At 39.4% G+C, this 23657-nt stretch overlaps 1 protein-coding gene across 2 annotated transcripts in view; it reads right to left on the reverse strand.

The window, feature by feature from the left end:
- The window catches only part of vstm2a (V-set and transmembrane domain containing 2A), a 52638-nt gene that overhangs the window by 16874 nt on the left and 12107 nt on the right, over positions 1-23657 (reverse strand). For both annotated transcript variants that reach the window (XM_084102750.1, XM_084102751.1), the window contains exon 3: positions 493-543. In XM_084102750.1, the coding sequence (XP_083958876.1) occupies positions 493-543 (51 nt within the window). The remainder of the gene's footprint in view (positions 1-492; positions 544-23657) is intronic.

Here is a 23657-nt window from a genome sequence, read left to right on the forward strand (position 1 = left end):
GTGCGTTGGATGTAGACGAAATGTCAAAAGCGTCAGTATATGACGCCCTAGGATGAGAATGCGTTGTATATTTCAGTGATTTACCTCCTAATTTCATCTTTTTGGCCATATAAATATCAGCATCTGCAGCAAATTGCTTGTTTTTGCTCAGTTTGAGCTTCTGAATAAAACTGTTTCTTTCCTCCATTTTCTCACTATATCAGACTATATGAGCCATACAAGACTGATGTATCAAATATGACACTCAACAATAAACAATATTTTGTCTAAAGGTTCAATAAACTGCAAAACAAAACACAATCTGACTGTTATTTCATATTTCAGGCTTTACGGGGTAAAATATTACAAATGGTCTGTATTGAGAAAATACATATATCAGCTTTATTAAAGGCATTGTTCACCTAAAAATGATTACTGTATCACCGCATACACAGTCTCACCCAACATTGAAGGAAATGCAGCACGCAGTGTATAATAAGAATAATCACATACACTTATTTTGGTCCCTTCTTCATCAGGATCAGGATCTGGAATCAGCTCCATCTGATCACAAACAACAAGAACAAGAGTGTTTATGGTTATGTACAATTAAAAATCATCAGCCTTTATTTTTGTGGAAAACTGCAGGCAGACCTTTCAGATTTCTAAACGTAGCTCATTACAAACCAAGTGAAATGCTGAAATCATTCCTGTGAAGGTCATATCAATGTGAAAATGAAGCATAACAAGCGCATATTGTGTTCCCAAAAGCACTTTAAACTCAGAGCACATGCAGAGATTGTATTTACTACGAACTGAGCCACTCGTGACACGCTTTGCTCTGAAACACACAGCGCAACTGAGATACACACACACACAGTGTCAACTCGCTGTCGAAGAGAAGGAGAGAGTGCGGATGGTATTGGCGTATTCATACTGCAGAAAATGACAAACACTTGTGACGACTAATTTCACTTGTTCAGTTGATTGACTTTATTTTCCAGTGTTTCATTTTTAATTGATTTACATAAAAGTGTAAATAATTGTATTACCAGCTTATCAATGACAGTCAGCTGAGAAATTACATATAGAGCTGCACAAAATGTACATTTTGGACATTGTCATGAGAAATTTTATTGAGATATCAGTATATTTGGTTGCACTCATTTATTTGGTCATTTTGTAGCATGTATTGGTAAGTGTGCATGTGCAAACACAGCTTCACCTGGAAAGATACAAATGTAAAACACCAAACCAGACCAAAATGTTCCATCTGTTTATGATTTTGGTCCCGTGTGATCGGCCATTTTTTTACATTCTGTCTGTGGTATTTTTTTTTTAATATTAATTTAGTTGTTCACTATTGCTCCACGTCTCGTTCCACATTTATAAGACATTGCGCTAAAAACTAAGCAATTAATTTGTCGGTCAGATCACTTTTATGCATTGTGCGCTCTTAGAAAAAAAGCTATTTTGTGCCAAGTGGGTGTCTTCTAATTAATCAGCTAATTAACTAGTCTGTTAGAGCGCAAAAGGTCAAATAATGGAGCACTGAAAACGGCAACATGTTGATTATCGGTTATCATTATCGGCTCAGAAATACCACATCTTTGCATCTCTAATTGCACAGAAACAGTCAAGCTTGTGTTGACCCTGAATTCTTGCTCGTGTCCCACGACACCACTACAAACACTGAATGTTTCAAAAGCTGTTCATTGTTTGTTGAGAGGAAGGGGAAGGAAGACGCTTCGGTCGCGAGAGATACAGAACAATGATTCATTAGAGCAGGAACAGATGGCACTGCAGGCTCCACTTTCTGCTCTTTAAGGAGTCTGAAATATTCAAAAAGCTCCACATCAAAAAACAATCCATCAGGCTAAAGAGGAATAATGCTTCCGCTCGACGACACGCGGCCGAATAATGAACTTCGTCTGCTTGAGGTCTGAGGCGATTGGTTTTAAATTAAGCAATAAGGAACAGATTAGATCCATGGTAAACATGTTCATCCTTAACACCAATAATGTCATGTTTGCTTGCGGCTCTCGGAAAGTATGATACGCTCAGGCTTCATCCTCGCTAACCTTTTGAGTGAAATAAGCTCAAATGAAGAGACGTCACGAGCCGATCCCACACTATTTGAACCCGGATTTAAAACCGCATGTGCTTTATGCATTGGGTTTAGCAGCCATTATTTATTTTGATGAAAAAAGTGCCAAATGGTATTTTAAAGAGGAAGGCCTTGCTGACAGGGTTCAGCGTGACCACAGAGGATCCTCGTCTGACACATGATATCAACAACATCTGGATGAAATGCTCCAAGTTTCTCTGTGGCTTTGAAAAAGGGCGAGCAAGGATAGAGAGATGGTTTTTGGACTAGCATTTGTTACGACATACACTCTTAAAATGAAAGATTCACAGCAATGCCATTGAAGAACCATTTTAAGTTCCCCTTTCAATGATCAGTTCTGAAAAGAAACATTTCTTCTTAGTGTGACGAATGTTTTAAAAATCGAAATAACCTTTTGTCCAATAGAGTGGTTTCATGAGTGTTAAATGCAATTCATGGAACCATCAATATCAATAAAGAACCTTTCATTTTACGAGTGTATAGAAAAAACTGTAATTGCAGATAATATTAATGAAGGTCACTGAAGTACACTTAAAAAGAGACAATATCTGTGTTTCTTAACACACTTAAGCATGCTTTTAAAAAAGTGCACTTTGTAAATGATGTCAAATTAAAAGTACATTTTCTTAATTTTACAATTCAATCTTCCGTCGTGCTTTAAAGAAGTTCACTTATTTTGATGTGTTGACTAACATCAAAATAGTGTGTTATTCAATATTACATTTAAAGTTAATATATTTAGATGTACTAAATTGCAACTTCAATATTATATGTAATTATTAATGCATCTGAATACATGACATTTAAGTTTCATTAGAAATGAGTCTATTTAGTTTACCTTAAATGTTTGTCAGTAGATGCACTTTATTTAGAAGTTTCTATGAAATGTCACACACACACACACACACACACACACACACACACACATATATATATATATAGATGCACTGAAGTCCTGCTTAAGTGGGTCAAAAACTAGTTGAACTTGAATTTATTTCATATAAATGTAATCTATAATACATTTTAATGTAATTGCAATTAGCTTGTAGTTAAAGGTTTTATATTTTAAACGAATATATCCACAATAAGTACTCTTTTTAAAAGTATGTTAAAGTATATTGGGTTTTCACAAGTGAAACTGGTAAAGGAAATACTGTAAGCCTTTTCAAAGGAGCCACAGTAATTTTACCCTTATTAAAAGTTTGTATGACATCTATTCACAGTATTATCAATGAAGTTCATAGTTTCATCCACTACTAAAGAAAAGGGAGAAACATTAAGGGGAAAATCCATGAATAAATCCTATAAAAAATGCATTATATATATATATATATATATATATATATATATATATATATATATATATATATGTAATTTCTCATAACAGTGTCCAAACTTAGAAAAAAATGAAATAGCATATAAAATACTATTTTATAGTGTGTATATATATATATATATATATATATATATATATATATATATATATATATATATATATATACATACATACATACTAAATTGCTGTTTATATATATATATATATATATAGCATATTAAACATAATCAAATAATTATAATTTAATCCGTGTTTACTGAGAAGCAAAACTGCACAAGATATTAAGACATCGTTTTCGTTTTTAGATAGTATTAATTACATTTCTAATTATATTACAAATCAAACTAATTTATGCTTAGAACAGGAACAAAAAAAAATGTTTCTAATGCATTTCATATTCTCATGATGTAATTCTTGTCTGAAATAAATGGCTTCTGAAATAAATGCATCTTCTTTTAAAGACATTAAGACATGTTTACTGGAAAACAAAGCCAACAGAGATTAATAAAGTTATGGTTTGCAGAAGGGTTGTAACTGATTGCATGATATCAGCAGATGTAGATCTTCTGGAAGTCGGTGAAAGGAAGGTTTCAGATCAGCAGAAAACATCGGATAACTCACTCACATCTGACGTCGTAGATCTCCATTACGCTGAGATCTCTTATCTCTGCTATAACACAACAGCATTTAGCTGGACCTCCCATTAAAATCAAATACAATTAAACTAAATGTGCTCTAATGAATTTCCAATCTCTATAGTGGCTCTCGGTGTTCAGCATTGACTGCACTGCGAATAGTGCCACTTCATTTCATGAACCCAGAGTCTCCTTCATAATATTTAAAGGGACAGTTCAAACTTATATTAAGTATATATGGACAAAAGAGGTAAAAGTCATAATTAATACCTAAAGGAACCTAAAGGAATCTTGTTACCAGGTTTTCTCTCTTCTATGTAATGAAAGCATTGGTTGTCGAACTTAAAAATGGAAATAAAAACCATAAAAGCACAAAAGTAGTCAATATGATTTTTAAATATAGCCTATAATAAAGCTTTATGTGAGGAAAGGGCAGGAATTCATTGGTCTGATACACTGTGACTATTAATAGTATTACACTTTACAATAATGTTTAATTTGTTAACATGAGTAAACATTAGTTAATTTAAACTAGCAATGAAAAATACTTCTAGAGCATTTATTAATCTTAATTTCTACATTTACGAATACATTTTTAAAATTATATATCTTAACATAAATGAAATGCAAACTAACAAACAAACAATTGTGACACTTTACAATAAGGTTCATTAGTTAACATTAGTTAACTACTTTAGTTAACATAATGAACTGCACTTATGCAGTATTTATTATTCTTTGTTAATGTTAATTTCAACATTTACTAATACATTATTAAAATCTTGTTAACATTAGTTAATGCACCATGAACTAACATGAACAGCTGTATTTTTTATTGACTAACTTTAACAAAGATGAACAAATACAGTAACAAATGTATTGCTCATGGTTAGTTCATGTTAGTTAATACATTAACTAATGTTAACTAATGAACCTTATTGTAAAATGTTACCCAAACAATGGACAACTGTATTTGTATTAAGGTTAATAAATGCTGTAAAAAAAAAAAAAAAAAAAAAAAAAAAAATGCTCATAGTTGCATGTTAACCAATGTTAACAAATGAGACCTTCTTGTAAAGTGTTACCTTATTATTATTGAAATATTCCTTTAAAGTGAACGTTACATGGAAAGAAAATTAATTTAAAGAACAGCAGTATTTTTATTGCATTATTAAAAACAAAATACATTTCAATCATGACAGCTCTGAGAATAGTTTTAGCATGTTATTGAATATGTTAATGTATTTGGTCTTGGTGGACTAGATCTGCTCCTGCTGCTTTAGAGCAAGTCTGAACTCAATAGATCCTCAGACTCGCCGCTGTGAGCCTGTAAGATCTGCGGCTGCTGCATTAACACACACACATGAATCCTGGATCAGATCTCGGCAGGTGGAGCTGGGGAGGTGGAGGGTTCAGAGGAACTCTGATGGAGCTTACAGCAAACACTCAACCAGACTATTCAAATGTTGAGCAAGCGATCTCATTGGCTGCAGGATCAGCAGAGCCAATCAGCTTGAGCCATGAGCTAATGATGTGATTGCTTGAGACCAATCAGCATGCGCCCTGTAGAGTTTCACTGAACTAGATCTCTTCTGCTCTCACACCTACTGTCTTGTTTATGCACTTTAAGCATGCTATCATTAAGTAATAAGGTCACACTAAGTTTAATAATGTGACAAACAATCGCAACATGTTTCCATTGCTTTTCATGCATGCAAATGCGCCGATGCCTAACAGGCAGCTTCAAGTCATTTGTGATTCTTATGCTCTTCATTACAGCAAACTGTCGTTCTTCATGCCCGCTGAAATTGACTTCTTGTAAAATGTGGCCCTGCAATTATTTTGCATAATGCACAAGGCTCTGTGGTCCCGAACACTAAATTAATGTCAGGGAAGAATGATAGCATCATCTATATTAAGATATAAACATATCTCACTTGAATGGCCACAGCCGTCAAGCATATTTCACCATGAAGATGGAGATTAAGCCCTCGGAAATCTGCAGCTGAACCTTGAGGATATCATTATTATGAATCTGTATCTCCCTGCTTATGAGGATATTGAACAGTGTTTTTTGTTGTTGTTGTTGTTGTTGTTGTTCTCAGGGTAAACAGTATGATAAGATACACACTTCACCACACCAGCTCCATCCCATATCCGTTCAACACACAGTTTCATCAACATAAAGCTGGCTCAACTTCAACAAGTTATTATATTGCTCTTGTATGCTGTGTGAACGGTGATGCATTATGATGGCCTTGCTTTGCAGCAGATGAAATACAGCTGAGACAGCACACGGAAACGCTCGCTGGAGCCGGAGAATATGAGGAACACGCTCCTCTCCTCGCTTAATGACATCTGGGGTCTGTGCAATGAAGTAATGTGTGTGCATCTGCAGATTTCACAACACTTAAGCAATAATGCACAAGAACACGAGGGTCTTTGCTTCCGAGCTAGAGAAGGTAATGATAAATCCACTCAACAGATTTCCCAATAAAAGCATCAGGTTTTGCATTTAATGGCAGTCATAAGAGGTCTTTTCCTCATTTATCAGTGTCATTGGAGTTTAAGATGGTTCTATTATTCATGAAAAGGAGTCCTTTTACGTTGACATAACACAAAGCAATTTAGCATTTTAATATTTTAAAAGAATTATAATTTTTTTATTTATTAAAAAAAATAAAAAAAATACTCACCAAGCTCACCAAAATTCTGCTCACCAAGGCTGCATTAGTGTATAAAATAAATTAAAACAAAATATAAAGTAAACTTATATTTTATACAAATATTTTTATATTACAAATAGAAATAGAAATATGTAAATAAAATACAATTATTTTGTATTTTGTAAAATAATAAAATTAAGAAAAATATATAAAATAAATTATAACAAAAATAAATAAAATAAAATAAAATAAAATAAAATAAAATAAAATAAAATAAAATAAAATAAAATAAAATAAAATAAAATAAAATAAAATAAAATAAAATAAAATAAAATAATCCAAGAGCTGCCCGGTGCCGTTCATACACCCACAAACTGATCTAGCGTTAGTTATTTCCTCTGCTCAATGGAAGAGTTCATTAGTTGAGTGACACATCCTTAACCGCACATGCAAGAGACATCACTTACTTCCTAATGTCTCCTCAACCCATTGAACCCATTTTGAACCGGTTTTCTGCACACAAATCCGTTGTTACACAATCAATTTTGTGTGAGTACCAACTCTGCACCACTTTCATGTTTCAATTGCCTCTCTGCATTGACAGATTGTTGAAACATGTCAAATGTGGTATAGCAACATCCTTGTTATGCTGAGAAAGCTTGTTAATGCCCAGAGGGATGATATCATTTACTGCTGGGCACAGACACACTGTTGTGTGAGTCATGAATTATTCAGGCATGTGGAGAGGCAACAGGGCTGTTTAGCAGTGTGTGAAGATATGTATATGAAGGAAATTATTGCATTTGACAACTGCTCTCGGAGTGACGCCAGACAGATGTTGTTTATGATTGATTTCGGCTCTTGTAATGTAGTTAACAAGTGTTCCTTGTCACTCGTTGACAAACCTTGAGAAAACAATGCATCTAACTAGAACCGAAGCACTGACTAGATATCAGGCTCTATAAAGGTCTGATTGTTTTTGGAGAATATTTGTCTAATTAGTTTATTGTAAGAAAGAAATCTGTAAAAAAAAAAAAAATGGATGTCCTGGTTGAAAATTACTGAAAATTGTGTTTACAGACATTTCCTTCAACACTCAAACACAACACAGTGTAATGCGTAATTCAAAATACAGGGGGATTCAATATGGAAATTTCCATTTTAAATAACAAGGTACATTGTGCTGTATTTTTATGGAGAGTGTTTGGTCTTTTAGATTTATAGAACTTTTCGAATGGAAAAAAAAGATACAGTTTATATTAAATAATAATAAAGTGCCCATTTGATGCTATTTTAAAGGTTCCTGATTTTGTTTTGAAATCTCCTACAATAAGTTTACACACACAGGTCAAAAGAACACTTTAATATTCTCATAATACACATTGCAGCATCAGCTCTTTTCTCACAGTGTCTGAAACGGTTCAATAAAGGATTCAGTCTCTCTAAACCCCGCCTCTCCGAGAGCTGCTCTGCTCTGATTGGCCAGACGGCCCAGTCCGCTGTGATTAGTTGAAATGTCTATTATCATATCTGAATTTCAGCTCTTCCTCAGCGCTTAATACACAGTGATATGAACAGTAACGATTACATCATTTTTTCTGTATCATTTTGAGCGTGAAATAAAATGTGATTTTTTTTAGATAAAAAATGTTTATCAGATGTATTTTGTTCCAATACACAGCTAATTTTAAAAGATAAAGACAGTTCTGTTCTCCGATAATCGTGTATGTAGGTCTAGCTAAAGCTAACCGGCCAAACATTGGCGTGTTGATGCTGCTTCATAAATTCTAGAGTCACATAAATACATTTAACAGATAATTCAAGGTTTCTGAACACCATTAGGGTCTGTGAGGTCTGAAAGCAATGCTTTCGCTCCGTCTCTTTATAATTTATTATTCCAAGCGATGAGTAAATGTTACATTATTAATAGACCTGCTTTTCTCTACATTCAGCACAGTCACTCACTGGAAACCTGTATCATTTGCTAAGGGGGGGGAAATATCATGATCTCGCGCTGTCCTAATGGACGGGCAATAGGAGAATGACAGAATAAATACATATAGTGCTGCTCCTTGGCGCTAACAAGGACAAGAAATGAATCCGACAGCACGGATATATTCTGCAACACACTAGGATTCACAGAGTGTTTTACTGTTTCAGGATGGATGTAGCTTGGACTTCGTATGAATTCGTATGAATTCGTACGAATTAGCCACCTCATAAAATTGCCGTGAGATTTGGGTTGGTATCACGACATGCCATGAACGCAGCTTTAGCATTTCTATGCAGCCACAGAGAATGATGGGAAATGTAGTTTTGTTATTCTACTCATAGACCCCCTTTGGGCGCGCTGGTCCCTCTGTGATGGACCGACCAGCCGTTTCTTTCGGGGCCCCTCCAGAGGACAGGATGCCGATTGCAGCATCGGAGGGTGAGCTGAGCTCTGGAAATGATGACCTGGCTGCGTTATCTCCCTCTGGGAGTGTATTGTTGCCCGAGCCAGATCCAGAAACATCAGCTATGCTGAATCGGGCCGCCGAGGCTGTCGGGCTCGAGTGGAATCCTCCACCGTGTCCCGAACAGTCTCGGTTGGTTGATTGGCATCTCAGGATGGGCCGTGCTGGTTCTCAGCTTGCCACCCCAGTGCCTTTCTTTCCCGAAGTGCATGGAGAGATTACCAGGTCGTGGAAGCCACCTTTCTCTGCCAGAAACTGCTTGAATAAGTTTTTGGTGGACATGGACAAGGATATGGTGGAGAGCTCCGCCCAACAGTTCTCTGCCGCCCAAGCACAGACAGAGGCCACTGGCACATCCTGCCCCGGCGGCTCGCTGCTGCCTCCACCTCGCCGCCGGTGGCAGTTCCTCCGCCTGCTCGTCGCCGAGGGTGTCCCCCTGCCTCCGCTCTCGCTCCCGCCGGGCCTCCGAGGCAGCCTCTAGCCAGGCCTCCAGGCACTGCCAAGCCAGGTGGCAAGCGACCGCGAAAGCATTCCTGAGCAGGCCACTCAGGGATGGAGGAGGATGCTCTTAGAGTTGGTCACCGATCCACTCCCTCCCCCCGGTGAGGGCCGGGTGGAGTCTTTGTTTGTGTGTGTGTCTGTTCCGCCGCTGGCTCCCAAAACAGCAGAGCCGGCAGTACCCACACTTAAAAAAGCAGTTTCCTCTGTTCCTGGGTCCCAAGAGGGCCAGACTGGCGGTGTGCAACCCTGTAAAGCCTTGCACTACTCAGCTACCTCTTGTATCGCCAGCCAGCAGTTGGGTGCAGTTCGAGCACCCAGTCACTCCTTTCTCATGCTGCTGCCATGTAGAGACAGGTAAGAGTTGGTCTACACACTCAGGCCCCGCTTTGGGCCTTCCGAGCTGGGTCCCTGTTCTCTACCTCGATGCCTCACTCTGAGTACATTTGTGGTAACCTTGGTCCCCCCTGCATTGGTCCGTTGAAGCACTAGTTATTGCTCCCGACCGATCCAGCCGGTTCCTCCATGCCAGCAGACTCGGCTAGACGATTCAGTTCGCCAGGCCCCCGCCCATGCTCAGCGCTATCCGTTACACTTCAGTATTTCCGAATGTGCGTCTGTCGTGTGCACGGCCATCGCATTCCTACTGGCGAAGGATGCGATTGAGCCGTCCCTCCAGCCGATATGAAGACCGTCTTCTGAAAGTTGCCTGTACTTCATTGTACTCAAGGACTGGTGAGTCATGACCATCTTGGATCTGTGTCTCTTGATTCGGGCCCTTTTTCAGCTTCCGTTCAAGTACAAACACAGAAACGCATTCCCAATGCTGTCCCCAAGACTGGTCTGCAGCGTTCGACTTGAAGGATGCGTACTTCAGATCTCTAACCTTCCGCAACACAGGCCATACCTATCGAAGGGTCGAAGTCTCAGTACAAGTCTCTCCCTTTGAGTGCTACATAGCCAGTTGGGTCTTCAGGTCAACTGGGAAAGAGTAAACTGGTCCACGGACTGAGGATCTCTTTTCCGGTTTGGAGGAGGACTTGGTCTACACGTCCCTCAGCAGGAACGTGTCCATTCGGTGCTTATAGAAGTGAGAAAGGGTTCCACTGAAACTTTCAGAGGATCCTGGGGCATATGTTAGACGCAACCGCATATAACCGGCATATAACCTCCATATGAAGAGCGCTTCAGCACTGGCTTCATTGCCGAGTCCCGAGGTGGCCGTGGCAGAGCGGCACGTTCCGTGTGTTAATAACACCCGGCCTGCGCCAAACTTTTAGCCGTGTTCAGACCTTTTTTGATTCTCCGGGCCAAACACAGAACAAGTGTCTGCTAAACACCAGCTGAGGGGCCACGTATAATGGGCATACAGTAATGGAGGTTTGGGCGAACCTCCCACTCTATTGGCATCCATTGCCTTGAGTTGTTAGTAGTTCCCTTGCTTGATGCCGCTGCTCAGTACAGCGACTGTTGCTCATACGCTTCCCTCGCATGTCACAACTCGCCCGCCACCTCCTCCTATGAAGTCAGAAGCTTCTGAGGTTGCTTCTTCCACTTTAAGTTCCGTCCTGCTCAATCGTGCCGCCCAGGAGGCCTCACGACAGCCTGTGGCCGAGGAGAGTGGAGACTCCACTCCATGTGTGTGTGAGGTTAAAGCTCAAGCAGACCATCTACGGGACAAGCCGGATTCACCATATCTTTATGTACACAATAATAATCTTTAACATTGTAATTGTCCTTTTTATTTTTAAAATTTTTGGTATGTTTGTGTGCTGCTGCACGTCCCTGTGTGTTTAATAAGCAGAGTGTGTGTGTGTGTGTGTGTGTGTGTAATAAGTAGTGTGTGTGTGTGTGTGTGTGTGTGTGTGTAATAAGCAGAGTGTGTGTGTGTAATAAGCAGAGTGTGTGTGTGTATAATAAGTAGAGTGTGTGTGTGTGTAATAAGCAGAGTGTTACATGCATTGTGGACCTGCCTGTAGGCTCATATTACTAATGCGCCCGTTAAATAACAATACTGCGCCATTGACTTTAGACCAGGTTTCAGTCGGTCAATGGCTCAGTCAATTTCAGTTCCTCAAAATAGCAACGCTCCAACAATGCGCCTGAACACACACTCGTTCTCAGACCAGCAGCCCATGGGCGCACAAATGCATTTGCTATTTAAACAATGTGGATCAGGACGTGAAAATGAAAACTGCGTCAGGCTGAAACTAGCAAAACACACTTGCATCGCACCTGGCGCTGCATTGCACTGGGTGTATGATAGGGCCCCTAAACTGCCTTTATCTCATATGATCAGCCTGATATGACTTGAAGGCAACATTCATTTGCAAGTAAAGCACATTATATATACTTTATTTCTCATTTTTAAACTCTCACAGCAGTTTTTTGAGAACTCAGTAATGTCTGGTTCGCTATCATACTGGTGTTTTTATCCCAGCCTGAGGTCATTTAGTGTCCGCAGATGTGCCACAGTGACTGATGTGGTCACCAGTGCTGACAGCTCTGTTATTGATGGTTTCAGCCTCTAACCAGACGTCCCGTTTCCACTGTGAGTGACAGACTGAAACCAGTTCTTTCACTCACAAGAAATGGCATTGGTCTTCCTGCATCCCTAAACTCTTAGCTTTCTTTTCTCTGTCTCTGTTCCTGTAGTTGCCACTGCTTCTTCTCTTCTCCGAGGGAAAAACCCAGTCAACCTGATACAGATCTGCCTCACTTTTTGAGAAGAGTGTGAATGCACGCTTTGAAAAGCTCATCTGGCACAGTGAAACAACAGGCTGGTGTTTACTGGCAAAAACATCAACAACACAGTCTCATAAGGAAACGTCACCCTTTAATTCTGAGCCTGCATGATTTTTCGAAATCTGCATGATTTTCTGTCTTTATTCACTCTTAGAAGAAAAGGTTCTAAATAGAATCTTTAAGGGTTCCGTCAGGCACTTCATATATATAACTTTTTATGGGTTTCAATAATGAGATAATTTAAAGGATTAGTTTGAATGCATCATAATGTATCACCACAAAAATATTTTTTAAACATGAAAGTATTATGCAATCATTTAAGACATTTCTCCTTGTGTTGTCTTTAAAATTGAGTCAAGAACCCTAGAGCTCTGTATAGAACCCCACTGAACCGTTTTTCTAAGTGTGTAGAACACAAATACAGCCTTTATGCAGATCATCAGAGCAGTTATTTTCCATTCAATGAAAATGCACACTATTTTTGACTTGAAGGCCCCCAAAAAACTACAAACTAAAAATTTATACACAAAACTACATGTATAAACGTTGTCCATTCTGCCCAGATTCATTAGAGCACAAACACATCCATAGGGTTTCCAACAGACTCATGCAGACATGTGAAGAAAATTACTTAAACAACAGAGCAGAGGTTAACTCTATTTGTCTAATATTTATACTGTATATTTTTTTGGAAATCGTTCAGAGAATAAAAACTTAGACTGGTTTGTCAACTGTGTATTAAAGGTCCTTGATTCTACATGTATGTGCCCTTTAAGTCAAGTCAAGTCAAGTCACCTTTATTTATACAGCGCTTTTTACAATACAGATTGTTTCAAAGCAGCTTTACAGAGATAACAGGAAAATAATGCAACAAAGTTTGTTTCCAGAAGAAAATAGTGTCACAGCCCAGCTTAAGTAAGTTCAGTGATGTTTCATTTTTGTTGTAAAAAGTTATTAATTTAGTTCATTTATATATATAGCCGCTCTGGAGAAAAAAAAACGATGTCATCGTCCAGCTCAGTTCAGTTCTCATATAATGGTGTCAGTGCAGGCAATCCAACGCTATCTCTCTTCGTATGAATTTGTATGAGTGAGTAAAATGTGGCTAATTCGTATGAATTCGTACAATTTGTCTAAACCCCAGTGACGGTTAGGTTTAGGGGCGGGGTCAGGGGTAGGTCATACGTACGAATTCATACGAACTTGGCAACTCGTAAAATATGTACGATTTAGCAAAAATCTTACAAATTCGTACGAGTGAGGTCATATGAATTCGTACGAATTAGCCACCTTGTAAAATTTGTACGAATTGCCGTGAGATTGGGTTGGCAGATCAATAATATTGTTGAATATTAAATTAAATAAAATTTGACATGGTTTTAAGTAGTGATTATGGTGTAGCAGAATTATTAGCATATACATTGTGAATGTTTTTTTTTTTCAAAACTGGGCACTTTTAGGTTCCAGGTTGTTTTTAAACAGAGTTCTTTGTTGTTGGTGGTGTTGTATGAAGATCACATTAAAACTGACACTGAAAGTTTTTACCGTGCTTTCATCATTATGAAGTAGTTCTGATCTTATCTAAGAAAACCATTGATAAAAATATGAATTATCATAGTTCAAATAAAGAAATCTAATCTATTTATAGAGCTAGAGAACTTGACTACCAAGGAGACAACAGTTTTAGTGAAGTGCTTGAGAGAACAGACATATAATGTGTGACGAAAAGTGAAATGCAAGCGAAGCACTGGGAGCGGGACACGTTCACACGCAAAAAAAAAAGCTACTTTAAACTAACTCAGTTCAATTATGGACAGTGGTTATACACAACCAACTTAGTTTTTATTAACATTAAAGGTTTATTTTTAATCTATGCAAAATCCTTGTGTTGTGACAACACAACTGACTGAGGAAGAATCTATGTAAAAGTCCAACCAACTCAATTCAATCACTTCACTGTAACTTAAACTGGTTAAACATGTTTTGGTCTAAAAACTCTCCAAATATTTTTTCACTGAAGCAACATAGTAGGACTCAATCAAACAGGACTTTCACTTCCCATCATGCTTTGCAAAGGGGCTGAATTGGGAGAGTAAATGTTGAAATAAAGTGTAATTTCAAGCATTTTTTAGCAAGATGAGAAAATGGAGAGACCTTTTTTAATGTTTACTGCTCTGTTAGGTTGGTATTTAAAACAGTTTTTAGGGGTGACCATTGTGGTGAAGTGTAGAACATGTACTTGGGTTGAGGACCTGCTAACATGAACTCAGATTGCTTTAATTATAAAGCAATCACTATGGTGGTATTACTTGTTAACACTAAACATCACATGTGTTAAAATTAGTTAGTTGTTATGTAAATCACAGAACAAAACAATAAGTTTTTGCTAGACCAAAACATGTTCAGAAAACATAGCCAGTTTATGTTACTACAAAGTGATTGAATTGAGTTGGTTGGGCATAATCATTTCACATACACTCTTCCTCAGTCAGTTGTGTTGTCACAACACAAGGATTTTATATTGATTAAAAATAAGCTTTTAATGTTAATTAAAACTGTGTTGGTTGTGTGAAACCACTGTCCATAATTGAATTGAGTTAGTTTAAAGGATCTTTTATTTTTAGTGTAGTCAACACAGATCCGCTTATAAGCAGAACACACAGAGATCAGGGTCGTTCCCACCCGTCATGTAGCGCGGGCAGACAAACACACACAACCTGAACACACAACCTGAACTGATGACAGCGAAACACACACAACCTGAACGAAACACACACAATCTGAACTGATGGCAGCGAAACACACACAACCTGAACTGATGACAGCAAAACACACACAACCTGAACTGATGACAGCGAAACACACACAACCTGAACTGATGACAGCGAAACACACACAACCTGAACGAAACACACACAATCTGAACTGATGGCAGCGAAACACACACAACCTGAACGAAACACACACAATCTGAACTGACGGCAGCGAAACACACACAACCTGAACTGATGACAGCGAAACACACACAACCCGAAATGACAACAGTGAAACACACACAACCTGAACTGACGACAGCGAAACACACACAACCTGAACTGACGGCAGCGAAACACACACAACCTGAACGAAACACACACAACCTGAACTGACGGCAGCGAAACACACACAACTCGAACTGATGGCAGCGAAACACACACAACCAGAACTGACGACAGCGAAACACACACAACCTGAACTGATGGCAGCGACACACACACAACCTGAACTGATGACAGCGAAACACACACAACCTGAACTGATGACAGCGAAACACACACAACCTGAACTGACGACAGCGAAACACACACAACCTGAACGAAACACACACAATCTGAACTGATGGCAGCGAAACACACACAACCTGAACTGACGACAGCGAAACACACACAACCTGAACGAAACACACACAACCTGAACTGACGGCAGCGTAACACACACAACCCGAACTGACGACAGCGAAACACACACAACCTGAACGAAACACACACAATCTGAACTGATGGCAGCGAAACACACACAACCTGAACTGACGGAAGCGAAACACACACAACCCAAACTGATGGCAGCGAAACACACACAACCTGAATTGACAACAGCGAAACACACACAACCTGAACTGACGACAGCGAAACACACAAAACCTGAACTGACGGCAGCGAAACACACAAAACCTGAACTGATGGCAGCGACACACACACAACCTGAACTGATGACAGTGAAACACACACAACCTGAACTGACGACAGCGAAACACACACAACCTGAACTGACGACAGCGAAACACACACAACCTGAACGAAACACACACAACCTGAACTGACGGAAGCGAAACACACACAACCCAAACTGACGACAGCGAAACACACACAACCTGAACTGGTGGCAGTGACACACACACTACCTGAACTGATAACAGTGAAACACACACAACCTGAACTGACGACAGCGAAACACACACAACCTGAACTGACGGCAGCGAAACACACAAAACCTGAACTGATGGCAGCGAAACACACACAACCTGAACTGACGACAGCGAAACACACACAACCTGAACTGATGGCAGCGACACGCACACAAACTGAACTGATGACAGCGAAACACACACAACCTGAACTGATGACAGTGAAACACACACAACCTGAACTGACGACAGCGAAACACACACAACCTGAACTGACGACAGCGAAACACACACAACCTGAACGAAACACACACAACCTGAACTGACGGCAGCGAAACACACACAACCTGAACTGATGGCAGCGAAACACACACAACCCGAACTGATGGCAGCGAAACACACACAACCCGAACTGACGACAGCGAAACACACACAACCTGAACTGACGACAGCGAAACACACACAACCTGAACTGACGACAGCGAAACACACACAACCTGAACTAAACACACACAATCTGAACTGATGGCAGCGAAACACACACAACCTGAACTGATGACAGCGAAACACACACAACCTGAACTGATGACAGCGAAACACACACAACCTGAACGAAACACACACAACCTGAACTGACAGCAGCGAAACACACACAACCCTAACTGATGGCAGCGAAACACACACAACCTGAATTGACAACAGCGAAACACACACAACCTGAACTGACGACAGCGAAACACACACAACCTGAACTGACGGCAGCGAAACACACACAACCTGAACTGATGACAGCGAAACACACACACACACACACACAACCTGAACTGATGACAGCGAAACACACAACCTGAACTGATGACAGCGAAACACACACAACCTGAACTGACGACAGCGAAACACACACAACCTGAACGAAACACACACAATCTTAACTGATGGCAGCGAAACACACACAACCTGAACTGACGACAGTGAAACACACACAACCTGAACTGACGACAGCGAAACACACACAACCTGAACTGACGACAGCGAAACACACACAACCTGAACGAAACACACACAACCTGAACTGACGGCAGCGAAACACACACAACCTGAACTGATGGCAGCGAAACACACACAACCCGAACTGACGACAGCGAAACACACACAACCTGAACTGACGACAGCGAAACACACACAACCTGAACTGGTGGCAATGACACACACACAACCTGAACTGATGACAGCGAAACACACACAACCTGAACTGATGACAGCGAAACACACACGACCTGAACTGACGACAGCGAAACACACACAACCTGAACGAAACACACACAATCTGAACTGATGGCAGCGAAACACACACAACCTGAACTGATGACAACAAAACACACACAACCTGAACTGATGACAGCGAAACACACACAACCTGAACTGACGACAGCGAAACACACACAACCTGAACGAAACACACACAACCTGAACTGACGGCAGCGTAACACACACAACCCGAACTGACGACAACAAAACACACACAACCTGAACTGATGACAGCGAAACACACACAACCTGAACTGACGACAGCGAAACACACACAACCTGAACGAAACACACACAACCTGAACTGACGGCAGCGTAACACACACAACCCGAACTGACGACAGCGAAACACACACAACCTGGACGAAACACACACAATCTGAACTGATGGCAGCGAAACACACACAACCTGAACTGACGACAGCGAAACACACACAACCTGGACGAAACACACACAATCTGAACTGATGGCAGCGAAACACACACAACCTGAACTGACGACAGCGAAACACACACAACCTGAACGAAACACACACAACCTGAACTGACGGCAGCGAAACACACACAACCCAAACTGATGGCAGCGAAACACACACAACCTGAACTGACGGCAGCGAAACACACACAACCCAAACTGATGGCAGCGAAACACACACAACCCGAACTGACGACAGCGAAACACACACAACCTGAACTGATGACAGCGAAACACACACAACCTGAACTGACGACAGCGAAACACACACAACCTGAACTGACGACAGCGAAACACACACAACCTGAACTAAACACACACAATCTGAACTGATGGCAGCGAAACACACACAACCTGAACTGATGACAGCGAAACACACACAACCTGAACTGATGACAGCGAAACACACACAACCTGAACGAAACACACACAACCTGAACTGACAGCAGCGAAACACACACAACCTGAATTGACAACAGCGAAACACACACAACCTGAACTGACGACAGCGAAACACACACAACCTGAACTGACGGCAGCGAAACACACACAACCTGAACTGATGACAGCGAAACACACACACACACACACACACACAACCTGAACTGATGACAGCGAAACACACAACCTGAACTGATGACAGCGAAACACACACAACCTGAACTGACGACAGCGAAACACACACAACCTGAACGAAACACACACAATCTTAACTGATGGCAGCGAAACACACACAACCTGAACTGACGACAGCGAAACACACACAACCTGAACTGACGACAGCGAAACACACACAACCTGAACTGACGACAGCGAAACACACACAACCTGAACGAAACACACACAATCTTAACTGATGGCAGCAAAACACACACAACCTGAACTGACGACAGCGAAACACACACAACCTGAACTGACGACAGCGAAACACACACAACCTGAACTGATGACAGCGACACGCACACAACCTGAACTGATGACAGCGAAACACACACAACCTGAACTGACGACAGCCAAACACACACAACCTGAACTGACGACAGCCAAACACACACAACCTGAACTGACGACAGCGAAACACACACAACCTGAACTGACGACAGCGAAACACACACAACCTGAACTGACGACAGCGAAACACACACAACCTGAACTGACGGCAGCGAAACACACACAACCTGAACTGACGACAGCGAAACACACACAACCTGAACTGACGACAGCGAAACACACACAACCTGAACTGACGACAGCGACACACACACAACCTGAACTGACGACAGCGAAACGCACACAACCTGAACTGATGACAGCCAAACACACACAACCTGAACTGATGACAGCCAAACACACACAACCTGAACTGACGACAGCCAAACACACACAACCTGAACTGACGACAGCGAAACACACACAACCTGAACTGACGACAGCGAAACACACACAACCTGAACTGAAGACAGCGAAACACACACAACCTGAACACACACAACCTGAACTGACGACAGCGAAACACACACAACCTGAACTGATGACAGCGACACACACACAACCTGAACGAAACACACACAACCTGAACTGATAACAGCCAAACACACACAACCTGAACTGACGACAGCGAAACACACACAACCTGAACGAAACACACACAATCTAAACTGATGGCAGCGAAACACACACAACCTGAACTGATGACAGCGAAACACACACAACCTGAACTGATGACAGCGAAACACACACAACCTGAACTGATGGCAGCGACACACACACAACCTGAACTGATGACAGCGAAACACACACAACCTGAACTGACGACAGCGAAACACACACAACCTGAACTGACGACAGCGAAACACACACAACCTGAACTGATGACAGCGACACACACACAACCTGAACGAAACACACACAACCTGAACTGATAACAGCCAAACACACACAACCTGAACTGACGACAGCGAAACACACACAACCTGAACTGACGACAGCGAAACACACACAACCTGAACTGACGGCAGCGAAACACACACAACCTGAACTGTCCTACGGGACAAGCAAACACACACACACACACACACACACACACAGAGTCACACAGAAGCTGGCCATCCTTAATAGCTTCCTTTAGTTTACTAAAATATTTTAACAAAAATTTTAAATGAAAATATGAAAATGAAAAGCAATTGAAAAATATTGATAAAATATAATAGCATCTCAATGATACTCAAATAACAGCAACACTTTACAATAAGGTTCATTAGTTAAAATTAGTTAATGTATTAACTAACATGAATGAACTAACCATGAGCAATACATTCATTACAGTATTTATTAATCTTTATTAATGTTAGTAAATAAAAATCCAGCTGTTCATTGTTTGTTCATGTTAGTTCACAGTGCATTAACTAATGTTAACAAATACAACATGATTTTAATAATGTATTACAAAATGTTGAAATTAATATTAACTAAGATTAATTAATGCTGTAGAAGTATTGTTCATTCTTAGTTCATGTTAACTAATGAACCTTATTGTAAAGTGTTACCACTTCATATTTACACTGCTGGACAAATTAAAATAAAGTTTTGAGTGAGTTTATTAAGTCCACAGGCCTAAAAGTGGCCATCGTTGCAGAAATACCCATAAATAATATAAATATCATGAAATGGAGTTGCGTCTGCAGCCTCGTCCGTGTTTTGCATCATAATATGAAGTAAGCCAAGGCTTTGAAGGAGAATGTCACAAGAGCGATGTTTCCCTACGAGACTTCGCTTATCATGCACTGTTTTTACCAATGAGCTTTTTTTATCAGCTTTATGGAATATTGTACAGGTAGAGAAATTACTTTAATTAAAAACATAAAAATTACATCATTATATATTTGTTAAGGTTCCACTCAACCTTCAGCTAAACATAAGTGGACTCATGCTTTCATTATATGCAGCTTTATTATAAGATTAAATGGACATCCAAGGATTGTAACGAGGGTAAGAAGATATTGTTAAGAGTGAATCACTTCTTATTAATCATTTCTAGTTACATAATAATTACATGCCAGTTCCAACCTTCAAGTTCTATTTTTGCTTTCCAGATTTGAGCTGTAATAATTAATCTGCATATGTACCGTGATCATAAACTATCAGATGCATTGCAATGTTACAGACACCATATGGCTTTGCATATCAGATGATTATCATCACCGCTAATGCATGGAAATATCAAACACACACTTCAACATGGCTGTCCAGCTCCCTGTAGAGGGTATTTTTAAAGTCTTCATGAAAGAGAAGTTGCGCTGGTCTTCTCTCCTCTATTGTGTCGTATATCCGAGTGAAACGCTTCAGGAACAAGAACAAATGTGGGCGGGGCTTGATTGTGTCTGTGGGGAGTTGATTGGCTGGTTGTGGTTTGCTATTGGCTGATCTCATGTGAGTGACAGGTTAAAGCCCCGCCCACATCATCAGAGAAGAGAAGAGATGCTGCAAGAGGAACTTATTCTGATTCAACATTATTAACACAATAATGATGATGTGCACCCATTAATCATTTAGAATAAACACTGCAGTATTCCATAAAAAAAAATAGAATTGTGAATTTTGATTGCATGCCGACTTGAGCGTTTCACCTTCAATCTCATTTCACTGATTGCAACACCTGACATCCATTAGCCTTTGGGAAAGTCATCAGCCCAGAGGTCCACACATGTTCCAGTGTTTTAATAATGTGTTCAGTATTGACAAGAAGTGGAATTGTTTAGTTCATGCATGTGTAGAGTAAAACACAATTTGATAACTCTTTATAATAACTGCATGCTATGAATCATTAGTTAAGCACAGTTAATTCATCATTTATAAAGCATTAATAGACATTAATAAGCGGTTTGTAAATACAGTTATACATGCTTTATTATTGTGCTTTATGCTTTATAAGCATATATATAATGTGTTTAATAATTGTATTTTCATACTTTATTAAGGATCAATTTATCATTTCTAAATTATATATTACATTATTTACAAACCAGTTATTTAGGAGTTGTCAGTGGTTCATAAGATCATTTAGAAAGTGCAAGTAAATGATTAATAAACTATTTAAATGTGTAATTATTTAGACATATATTAATAGTTACTCAGTGTGTTAATAAATGCTTTATTTACATGTATTCCTACTGTAATTCATTATTAATTCAGGTAGTTATAAAACATTAGCTGTCAGTTAACTATTTATTAAAGTGAGGACTATTTATGCCCCGTAAAGGATTTAAAGGCTATTTTATAAATGGTGAATTAACCGTTTACTAATGTGTAACTAATGATTCAATAACATGCAGTTATTATAAAATGTTACCGACATTTTTGGCAAAAATATTGTGTAGATGAAGTGCAATTCTGAAATCTGATCTAGATGAACCCGTGTGACGTATGATCCATCAGGTGTGTTTCACATAATCAAACTTACAAATGTGTGCTAACACTAACGAAAAGGCATTCATATGAATGAAACAGCTGCTCACACACTCTTTCCAGACACATCTTATGTTTATTTTATGTTACAGACAATCCCAGAAGAACTTGAATAAAAGTTGAGTGTTTTATTTCTGCTCTGATGACTGTGGTTCTGACCCAAAATGGAGCAAATCATCTTTCTAAACTAATTTTAGGCCGGTTGTTTTGATGCCACAATGTATTATTCACATCCAGCAAAGCCTGCGTTAGGAAACTGAAGGACACTTTTCCCAGTTTACCAGCCCGTCATTCACAAATACATATCCCAGCAAGTGGTTTGTTTTGTTGGCAAACCCAGCACAGGGCAAAAGACACAACTTTAGTTAAAAAATGTGTTTTTCAATAACTTCTGAGTTAATACCTGTTCAAAACAACCACTTTGGCAAAGTTTGTTCAATTTTCTGTTTATTTTGACAAATAAAATAATACAATTTTGTTTAATAAATATACTGTCATTAAAATATGCTAATATACAATTTTTACAAAATGATTTTAAAAAGTGAGAGATCCCATAATAATTTAATATAGATGTACAGTAGTAACAATACATTATATTTTATTATATGATATGATTAATATCATATTTCTTTAGTTTATTTTATTATTTTTAATAGCATATTTTTTTTATTTTAGTTTATTAGTGAGTTCACGAGACGCATGCGCGAGATGCGAGATGACGACGTTCACGATCATGTGATGGGAAAGTGTGAAAGGTAAGCCATTCATTTTGCGGCATTGGTAAGGCACTTTTACGGTTTCTCGTTAGTTTCTCATGATTCGGACATCTAGGAAATGCACACTTTAGAACCGTATTAAACATCGAGACCCTTCTGCGTCATCTTCTCAGCTCTCGTGCATGTGTCTCGTGAACTCACTCAGAGAAACACACATAGGAATAATGAATAGTGGAATAAAGTCGTTATTTTAGGTTTTTTCGAGAGAATCAGTCGGACATTTTGAACTTGCTTGTAAAAAGATGAAT

The sequence above is a fragment of the Abramis brama genome (genome assembly GCF_963993115.1).
Source record: "Abramis brama genome assembly, chromosome: 24".
Lineage (NCBI taxonomy): Eukaryota > Metazoa > Chordata > Actinopteri > Cypriniformes > Leuciscidae > Abramis > Abramis brama.